Source organism: Peromyscus leucopus, chromosome 2, assembly GCF_004664715.2.
Source record: "Peromyscus leucopus breed LL Stock chromosome 2, UCI_PerLeu_2.1, whole genome shotgun sequence".
Taxonomy (NCBI): Eukaryota; Metazoa; Chordata; class Mammalia; order Rodentia; family Cricetidae; genus Peromyscus; species Peromyscus leucopus.
In genome coordinates, this window is record NC_051064.1 from 18,551,610 (window position 1) to 18,562,382 (window position 10,773).

Consider the following 10,773-nt stretch of genomic DNA (forward strand, 5'->3'; position numbering starts at 1 on the left):
CAGTTCTGGTTTTACAGCTGCTGCTGGTACTTCAGAGAATGTTCTAAGAACAAGAGCTAAGTATGGGGATACAAGCCCGTTATGCCACCACAAAGAAGGCACAGGCAGGAGGATCAGTTGTTCAAGGTCATCCTTGACTTCAGTTGAATTCAGGACCAGCATGGTCTACATGATACTGAAAAAAGAACATTAAGATTACTTACATACACCTGGCAGTGGTGGCATATACCTTTAATCCTAGCTAGTTCTTGGGAGGCAGAGGCAGGCAGTTGTCTGTGAGTTCAAGGCTAGCCAGGTGCACAGCAAGTCCAGGACAGCCAGGGCTGTTACACAGAGAAACCCTGTCTCAAAAAAACAAATAACAAAGAAAAATGTATACATATATGTATATAAAAACAAAAGGAATATTACACCACATTTTACTTTTTGTGGGCAGTAAGGCAAAAACAAGGCCACCATGACTATTTATACAACCAGTTTGGATATAACTACATTTAAGAATGTGACAGCTGGGCTGGGGGTTAGCACTAGCCTAGCATGCGTGATGAGAACCTGGGTTCAATTCCCAGGACAAAAATTCAGCATGTTAAATAGCCCATAATTTGGCATCTCTAATAAAAATTATGATTATCAGTGGTTAAGTCATTCTCAGCTGCTTAGATGAACACTTCTACGATGGTTTTATATATCTTATACGATTAACTTTACTTTCTAGACATGTTTTATTATTTTTGTATACATTCTGAACAGAAAAAGGTATGATTTGAATGTAAAATGACACTGGGTGTTGTGTTAAGAGAACCAATACACTCCCAGTGTACCTTCTGTTGGGAAACAGAAGACTAGCCCATGGAATTACTGAAGCTGGGTGATCAAAACATGAAGCTTTAGGACTATTTGTTCATGTGTCTGAAACTGTAGTGTACAGTTCCCTGGGCTTGGCAAACAAGGGAGATCTCTGACTTGGTATAAATATTAGCTACTACCATGGCCAACTGAAGTTAAATCAACATGTTACTCAAGGCAATATTAGAAAGAGGTGTGCAAAAAATGATTCCCATACCACTGTTTAGGAAACAAGTTTTCTATAAATTTTTATAATGAAGTTTACAAAATATTAAACCTGGAGCTGAACAAGATGGCTCAGTCCGTAAAGTGTTTGCTGCACAACCATAAGGCCTGAAAGCACTGAGGTGGCAAATACAGGAAGACCCTGGGGGGTTGCTGGCCAGTCAATCGAGCAAGTTTCAGTGAGAGACTTTGCCTCATAAAAAAGATGAAAAGTGTTTAAACAAGACACCATTATCAAACACTAGCCATTAACACACTAAATGTGAATTCAGCCTGATAACCAAGATAAAGTAGCTACAGTACGTCATTTGACAATCAAGGCATGGGAATGGAGAGATGGCTCAGCAGTTAGGAGCCCATACTGCTGTTGCGGAGGTTCAGTTCCCAGCACTCACAGTGTAGCTCATAACTGTCTGTAGTTCCAGTTCCAGGGGATCTGATGCACTCTTCTCAGCTCCACAAACACATGGTGCACATACATACGTGCAAATCGCTCACACATATGAAATATAAATAAAAATCAAGACACAGTGCTGTTTCCCAGCTAGTCTCTTGTCCACCACTCCCATCCCACCCCAGCCCAATTTGAGAAGCAATTACATATTCAGTATCTTTCACTTCAAGCTTTATCTTATTTGTATCACTGTGTATTGGTCTGGCAAGTATTTACAGTCTGACAGGTCTGATCACATGAACCATCTATGTAATCACTGTGCTTGGCTTAGGAATTCAAATTTTTCATTCTACCTGTAAAAGGTTATTAGTTTTAAGATTCACAGTGTGGTTTTTTCCAACAAACTTTATCAATTTATTCTATTTAATTATTAACTATTAAAAACAAAAACTTATGCAAGATTTCTTTAAATCACTGAATGTTAATTCAAGATACTGAAAGTTTTTTACTTCTGCATTAGCTAAATATTTTATTCACAATTACTCAGGGAAATGTCTTGATGAAGAAAGTAGGTAAAACTGTTTCATATAAACTATAAAAATCATAAATCAAATTAGATAAAATGAAGAATTTTGAATTGGAAGCCTAGATATATATATATATAATGTATCCCAAGAGAAACTATGAAAACTGAAGTCATTTTTCTCTTTAATTTAGTTTACAATGTTTAAGTATCATACTTTTAATCATACTTTAAATGCACCTTTAAAAACAAAATAGAATAAAATATAATTTACTCCTGAAAATATTTTTATCATGGTCTTACTGAAGTTAAAAATTCCATGTAACAAAGTGACACAGCAAAACTATTTATGGACATAGTATAATCAGAAGGCTGCTTCTAGGTGTGGAAATTGGTTCCCTAACTTCGTTTGACTTTGGGCAACTTGCTTAACCTCTCTAAACTTTTCTCATTTGTGAAATAGAGACAACAGAGATCATACATATAAAGCACTTATTGCCTAATAAATTATGTGTCCATTGTCAGCTACTTCTATTATTGTGGGAAAGGAAAATATAAGTATAAACAAAATATAAACATTGAGTATCAAAGTCAAAAATTCACACTCAGAAATCTTCTATTTAGTGAGTCTGTAAATAAATACAAAGTTTTGAAGCTAAAAAGGAAACCTAACGAGTCACCAGTAAGTTCTTCCTAGAAAAAACTATATTCATTTGTCATATTCTTCCCAGCCTAAGAATTCCCCTTTAATCCTAAACAAATTACTTTACTGCCTTCTGAACATTGTGTGTTAATCTCAGCAATCTAGGATAAGCCCTAGGCCCCTAGTGCTTAGAATAAAATGATGCTGAAGAAATCAAAGACCTGTAGGTTGTTATTATTATAGATTATTTGGTCCCGCTCACCATATTGTTTTAATACAACTGTTGAGAAATTTTATAATACCGAGCTGCAATTCTGTCTTTGTTCTTGTTATACAAATACAAGTTAATAAGTATTTCAGTTGCAATTTTATTTTTATAAAACTTTTCAAAGTTATGAACACAAATTATGAGAATTTCCTAAGCCTTTCACATAAGTAAATTTCAAGTTCACAGTATGTTCATTTTCTGAGCTATTTAGAGTTAATAGGAGACCTTAACACAGTATCTCAAACAAAAGGGAGTTCTGCAAGCAGGTAGCAATGGAAGTGCCAGATCTGAACCATCAGTCATCCATCCTTTCCTTACACAGTCTGAGTAAAAGACGGTGAAAACAAAATTAAATTTACCTTCCCCCAACATAACTCCATAGTTCACAAGACTGGGTGGGTTTATCCATAACATCAGTGAAACTAATGAATTCAGGAAATTTGTTTTCTCTCCCCTAGCAAAGAAAAAAAAAAAGCATATGTAATTTTAAATTAGGGAGAAAAAGAATGTCCATTTGTAAGCAAAGGAAAACCAGATTTATACAACATTTTGTCTACTCACAGGTTAAAATTAAAATGTTTGATTAGATAATTAAAAATAAACTTTTTAAGAAGCTGTAGTTTTACTGCATCAATACTGTGGAAGAAAACTATGGACTCAGAAAGGCTCTCTAAAGCAAAATGAGCTTAACTTTGCGGGGACCGACTGGTCTACCATTTAGTTCTTTAATAGCAGCTATAGCTTCATTATAATTTATCATAGCAACAATGGCTTCTCCTATGGGTAACCCTTGCTCATTATACTGTATGGAAACTGAGTCAGGTATGACTTTGTAACCATGGAAAAAGTCTAAAATTTCATTAGCATTGGCTTTAAATGGAAGATTCATGATCTTAACAGGAGTTATTCTACCTGAACCACAATTTAATTTTACATCAGGCATAAATCTTCCCTCAGGAAAGCATCCCATATTATGCTTTCCAAAATCAAACTTGCCACTTTCTAAGTGACCAAAGTTTATAAAAGGACGGTGACCTCTGAAATCAGGTGAGGTCCAAAAATCCTCACCAGGAGGTCTAAAACTATCAGGAAACCTAAGGTCCTCCTCTGGTACTTCCCTAAGGTCTTCCTCAGAGAGCTGCCTGAAGTCCTCATCAGTGGGACATCTCAAATCTTCTTCTTGGGGGGTCCTGAAGTCCTCATCAGAAGGGCGCCTAAAGTCTTCATCTGCCACATGCCTGAAATACTCCTCTCGAGAAAGCCTGAAATGTTCTTGGGGTGGCCGTCTATAGTGCTCCTGGGATGGCCTCCTGAAGTGCTCCTGAGGTGCCCGTCTGAAGTCTTCCTCCCAAGGGTATCTGAAATCCTCCTCTGGTAGCGGCCTATAATCTTTTTCATGAGAGTGCCTGAAATCATCTTCCGGGGACCATCTCCAATCTTCCAGAGGCTGTCTCCAGTCTTCCTCCCTAGAGCGCCTGATGTGTTCCTCCTGGGGGTGTCTATAGTCATCTGGAGAATGTCGGAAGTCCTCAGGAGAGTGTCGGAAGTCTTCTGGAGGGTGCCTGTCAGACTGCTGGAAATACCTGTGGGGATGCCTTAAGTCTTCTGGCTGGTAACCAACGCTTTCAGACCGGCCAAGTGAACATACTGGTGAGTCTTTTAAGTCAAACAGACGGGAACGGTCATCTCTGCTGTGTGACTGGGAATGAGCTTGTGTTTTCTCATTGCACATAAAGGAAAAATTTACACCAAACTCCTGCATTTGTACCTCAGATATAAGTCTTAACAACACCTCTGTCCCTAAGAATCTTCTTCGGTTTAAACGTTCAGCTTTCATAGCCTGTTCTTCTGATTTAAATCTCACCAGTGCTTCTCCCAAACCAACTCCTTTGTCATCATAAAGCAAATAAATGTCATCCTCACCAAGGGAAAAGTCTGCAAAGAACTTCTGCACTTCAACTTTCGTAACGTCAAATGGAAAGTTTCTTATATATATATACAGCTTCTGCCCAGAGTAGCCTTCTTCAAAGTACTTCTGTGAAACACGTCCAGGCCTTCCTTTCTCTATGGACCCTGGTCTCTTCTTTTCATAGCATTCAATGAATTTCATCATTTGTTTCCTAGAGATTGGATCAATAAAAACTGGCCGATACTGTAAAACAGTCTTATGCAAGCCCAGGGCAGTATTATAGTCTTTTAGATTCTTAAACATCACAAAGGCATACCGTGTTCTTCGTTCATCTTTATATAAGAACTTAATCTGCTCATTAGTCAGGTCAGTATGTTTAAAGAAATTTCTTAAATCTCTTTTGTTAATACTTAAGGACAGATTTTTTAAGTGTAGATAAAATCCAAGAGGGGAGCGAGAACGTGTTCTTCTAGGGGATTTTGAATGAGACCGTTTTCGAAAATGCCTATCACTAACCCCTCTTGAAGGAGAATGGTCTTCAGCTCTCAGACGAGGAATGCCACCACCCGTAGTTGCATTACCACCAAATTCAATCCACTGTTGTTCTGAGCCCTGCATTACTTCTATAAATCTTGAACCCATGAAACTTCTATGGCATTTAAGACCTCCTGAAGCATCAATACATGAAGCAAATTTTACTACAGCATCACCATTATTTCGGCCATCATGATGTTTTAAGAAAATTACTCCATCCACACACAAACCAGAGAAAAAGACACGTACATCATCTTCATTTACTAAGTAAGGCAAACCTCGTAGAAACAAGTAAGGGTTCTCAGCCTTCGATGGCCTGGTCTTTCTTGGCCTTACATCAAGTCCTGTACCATTAGTATGAAACCCAGCATCTTGATTAATTGAAGAGCCATATCCAGAATAACTCTCCTCTTCCTTCATAGCATCAATAAAATGGTACAGGTTGCCAACCCCTGATGCCCCTGATCCCAGTCGCCCTCTTCCTCCACGAACAGTTCTTTGCATTTCTATGGTCTTCTGCATTTCTGCCTTGCTACTAAGAAAAAGCTCTACAGATGAATCCTTGATAAACCCTCCTGAACGACTTATGGCACGTCTCGCATCTTCATCTGTTGCAAAAATAATAAAAGCCTCCCCAACTTTCCCTCCAATTATATGCACTCCTCCATCAGGAATAGTCAATCCCTTGAAGAAGTGACGAATATCCACAGGCCCCGCAATAAAAGGAAGCCCCAGTAAACGGATGACTACAGCCATGCTGAGCTCAAACCACAGCAATAATGACCTGCAGACAAAAAGGTACACATAATAGCAAGTCTTATTTTTGCAGTACCTTAGCGCAAACTAGCTTAATAATTACCTGGTTCCTGCTTCCTTCAGCATTAATAAATGGAAACAAGATACTAGTTCACAAAAAAAAAAAAAAACCTTGATCTTATCTTATTCTTAAAGAAAACAAATACTCTTTCTTCTATCTAAACCTACAAATAAACCAACTGCCTTAAAGTAACATTTCACGTCACCTACCCTGTTCAATAGGGACATCAAAAATATCAACTCTTCCTTTTTAAGTCTGCCAAATGCTGTTTCACAACCAAACCAAACTACTTTCAGACTCTTAGAAATGTGTCGTCTCCTACTGGCTTGTCTTCTACTAACCACAATAGTTTACATAGTCAGAAAAGCCATCTATGGTCAGTGTACAGTTCTGCTCAGGATACACAGCCGCCACATAGAGAACAGAAGCAGTGAGTACACAGAAGCACTAATCTAGCTGCTGTTGTCACACTGCTGTGCAAAGCCTGAAACTGATGTCTTACCTTTTCCTTTTATTTCTTGGAGACCTGTTAATTCTGTAAAAGCAACTTAACTGTGGAAAGAAAATGAAATATGATTAATCTTTGAACTCTGTAATTGACCTCAATGCCTGATATCCACTTCAGAATTACCTATTAGAGTGAAACAATATAAAGCATCAAAATTGTGGGCATTAGAAAATGATCTTTTTTGTTCCAAAGGGAACTTGATTATACTTCTGCAAAAAGAGAAATATAAAACCAGAGCAGAAAACTGGGAAGTATTAAAAAAATAAACATGTATGCTGAAAGTTACACTACTTGATTGGAATAGCATGAAAAGGTATGAAGGAAATAGATATTTTGAGTGTAGTGTTGGTTACATGAATGTATAAAATATATCAAAGCTCACTGAATTCTATCATAAAGTTAACTCCAGGTTTATCACATGCTGATATACAGAAGTTGTACACGTACTTAAAAAAATCTGTTTTATAAGTAAAACATCAATTTGAAATCAGATATTTGCAAAGCCCTTCCATCACTTCACCTAATGATGACCCAAACATGTAGTTCAGACTTATGTCCAACTCCCTTGCCATTCTCCACCCTATCAAACATAATACAAATTCCATATATTACAAATAGAAACAAATGTGATAACAATATAATACATAAATGTAGTAAGGCAAATACTACAGCATCCCTAAAATTGAAAAAAAAAAAAGTCACTCCTTATCCAATATGCTTACAACAGTGTAGACTATTAAAATTCATCTTAAGCACACACACACACAAAAACCAAAAACCAAAAAACTATATCAACTTTTGGAATTTTATTATGCCAATAGCCACTTCAAAAAACTACTCTACACACTTACATTACAGAAACCCTAATAATTATATAGAGAAGTAAACAATATAAAGACTAATTTGAAATATTGGGATTGCTAATATTCATTACTGAAAAAGAAAACTCAACTTAGTATTTAAAGGAAACTTGTCTGTAGCACTTTCACAGATACCCAAACAATATTTACCAAATAACTTTTAAAATGTGCCAAAGTAATCATTATAATTAATTTTAGTTTGCAAATAAAGTTTTGTTCTCTTAAACTTAAGTACCACTGTGCATAAATATATTCCTTCAAGTTTGAAAGTTTGTCTTTAAGAAGGGGGAGGGGAAACCTACTGATTAAACTTCTTAAACTAGAAGATAATCAATAAAAATAATGGCACACACTACATTTTAAAATTGAAATTTACTATTAAAATCTTTGCAGCACATACAAAGAAAGTGTAAGCCTGATTTCAACAAGTTAATATTCACACCCAACAATTCAACAAAAACTATAAATGGCTCCTTGAAACTCTTGTCCACATTCAAATTCCAAGACTCCTATGTAAACTGACTTGGCTGCTTTTTAACTCTAAATATTTTGGGGAACAAATGATTAAGTACCACTTTGTCTGCCCTTAAATTTTTTAAATTCAAAGGGGATGGACCCCAAGGATGTAAATTCAGCTGCAACTACATGAATTCGGAGACATTTCAAGGAAATAAGTACACACCAAGTTCAAAATGCCGCTCACAACACATCCTAGCTTAAAAACCACCTTATCTAAAAGTGTCTTAACTAAAACCATTTCCATTAAGCAGTTTCAAAGGCACAAAGCTATTGAATTCCAATCCAAGAGACCTAAAAGTTTGCTCTAATTTGCCAAATAGAAGTTAATGTTTAAACTTCTTTGCTGTTTCCATAGTAGAGCAATGCTATCATTTATCCATAGACAGTAACATCTAGAACATCTCTAAGAGACTCAGAGTATTTCTCACAATACACTATTTCCTTAAAATCTCCAGGAAGTCTACTGACACATTAGATTGCATAAAAGTCAAAACACAAGTTATCCTATTCTAGTTTTGAATGTCACTGCACAAAAATCAAAGGACACACTAACCCTGGTTTAGTTGTGAATACCAAAGTGATGAGTGAGGGTGTTGATGTCAGGCCACAATGAACTGCTAGGAAAAGGAAGCCAAGCCCTAAAAATTCATTTAATGATAAACAGATTTTAAACAACTTTGCTAATTTTACCATGCCATCCTTCTATTTAAATCAGTGTCTTAATTAAATGATCTTAAGTGTGCATCTTTTAATCAAGATTCAGAGAAAAACAGTAGACTGAAGAGCTATAATTTCAGATCCACTTGATTTTAACTATCAAATAAATGCATTTTCCAGACATGGTAAGGGAGATAGTTTTACTATATTCTTCAACCATGTCTTACTGCCCAGTTATGAAAAACATTAAAATTCTAAACTTGAAATTCTTTTGCAGAAAATCTACCTCAGTCCACAAATAGTCTGTGATAAAATCTGACTTTTATAATGCAGATATCTAAAATTAAAGAAAAAAATGCATGACCACACAGAGCCACAGTCCCCCCGTCAGGAACTGTTAAACGAAGTCGAATCCACAGGGCACAGACTTCTTGTGTTATCCATCATCATCAATGGGGAATCTTCGGAAGGCATCGATTCCACAGCCTGACGCCTTTGTCCAGGCTCCCGAGGATCAGTTTCCTTCTTTGACCGCCAGGCCAACTTGCTATGTCGGATCCAATACTGTCGCCAGAGTTTGAGCCCAAATTGGCTTTCAAATTAACCAGGACCGCCCAACCAACGTGCCTCTGCGTTCCGCTGTCCCGAGGGCAAATGCTCCACCCCAGCTCGCCCAAAGGGACGGGCTCCCAACCTCACTGAACCGCTCTGCGCCCCTGCAGCCCGAGGAAACGGGCCTGCGGAGCTCTCCCGCGCCGCTACGAACGTGGACATGGCAAAGAAAAGAAATACCTAGGCGAGGCTCCGAGATCTTCGCTGTCAAGATCCCAGGAAGCGCACACACCATCTCGGGGAGGCTGACGGGAGGAGTCGGGGTCAGCGAGCGGGACTCTAACCGTACAGGCCGCGCTCGCTCCGGCCCCGCCTGCCCGTCCTTCGGCTCGCACCCTCCCGCCCGGCGCCCCGAGGAGAAGTGCTTCGCCCTGGGCACTGCGCACACACCACACACACAGGGGCTGGGACGCTCCCCGTCGCAGCAGCCTCCACACAGCCCCCCGGCGGCCCGGATGAAGATGGCGCCCACGCTGCCCTCCCGTCGGGACAAACCGACGTACAGTTTGTCTGCCCATGCGCTCTCCGGGCATAACCCACAACCCAGGCGCCGGGGCAGCGCATGCGCACACGCCCCGCGCCGCTTGCGGTTGTAAGCGGCACCCGGGTCATATGGAGCTTCTGCGCATGCCCAGTTCCTAGCCAATCCGGGAGCCTGGACCTGCCCCCAGCGAAATTCCCATCTGCAGGAGACCACTGCAAAAATACGCTAACCAAGCAGGTTTCTTCCTTTTTCTTGTCAAGTTAAGGAAAAAGATGCGGAGGGAAACTGGAGGTTTCTTAATCCTTCATTGCTTTGGTTCCTGTTAGACCTGAGGGGGAAAAAAACAATTCCACGACTGTCTGATTAAAGCAAGCTGTATTTAGAACTGGCCAGCCGGCTGCCTCTCCCAGGACTTTCAGAGAGCAGCCCCTCACTGGCTTTTGAGGTCCCTCTTATGGGGAAGGGTTAGTGTTGATAGAAAACAGCTGTGGAGATAATTAACTGTTAGCACCTGGACAGAAGAGTGGGAACTCGGGGCTCAAGCCTGCCTGTGGGGTAGATAAATGCAAGAATATGTCATGTGGAAGGGGAGTCTTCAAGGTATCCAGAAGACACATTTTTGGCAAAAGGGCAACCACGTATCACAGGCTCAGGAGTTTAGCAAGGCAAGGGGGTGGACATGCTACATGCATTCACAAGTTCAGCGTAGATTGACAAACATGGTTTGCAGTCTATATTAGGCTTTGGAAACAGAAACATATTCTTGTAAGGAATGGAGACTTAATAACTGTATAACAATGTGGCTCCTGTGTTGGTTTCACATTTCCACAGATGCAAGCTCTTCTGAAAGGATTTAACTAACATTCAGGAAAGCCACAGTAATGTCCCTTTTACACACACACACACAATTTTACACAAGTACAATGTCAATGGCTAAGGGTTTAATAAATAATGCTTAATCAATCTAATAGACA

The 10,773-nt window shown here is 39.1% G+C and overlaps 1 protein-coding gene across 2 annotated transcripts; it reads right to left on the reverse strand.

Annotated features, from left to right (window-relative positions):
• Positions 1-2,979: 2,979 nt before the first annotated feature.
• Rbm12b (RNA binding motif protein 12B) lies at positions 2,980-9,576 on the reverse strand. Of its 2 annotated transcripts, XM_028871598.2 has the most exons (3): positions 9,496-9,576; positions 6,662-6,711; positions 2,980-6,126 (listed from the first exon to the last, which is right to left on the reverse strand). In XM_028871598.2, exon 3 carries the CDS (start codon positions 6,096-6,098, stop codon positions 3,570-3,572), a length of 2,529 nt encoding a protein of 842 aa, XP_028727431.1. In that variant the 5' UTR covers positions 6,099-6,126; positions 6,662-6,711; positions 9,496-9,576; the 3' UTR covers positions 2,980-3,569. The 2 variants fall into 2 exon arrangements, with proteins under 2 accessions (XP_028727431.1, XP_037058286.1); XM_037202391.1 differs by having other exon boundaries at positions 2,980-6,711.
• Positions 9,577-10,773: the final 1,197 nt, after the last annotated feature.

Excerpts from the sequence above, each read along its gene's own strand:
- Rbm12b (XM_028871598.2), bottom strand. The coding sequence starts at position 6,098 with ATGGCTGTAGTCATCCGTTTACTGGGGCTTCCTTTTATTGCGGGGCCT.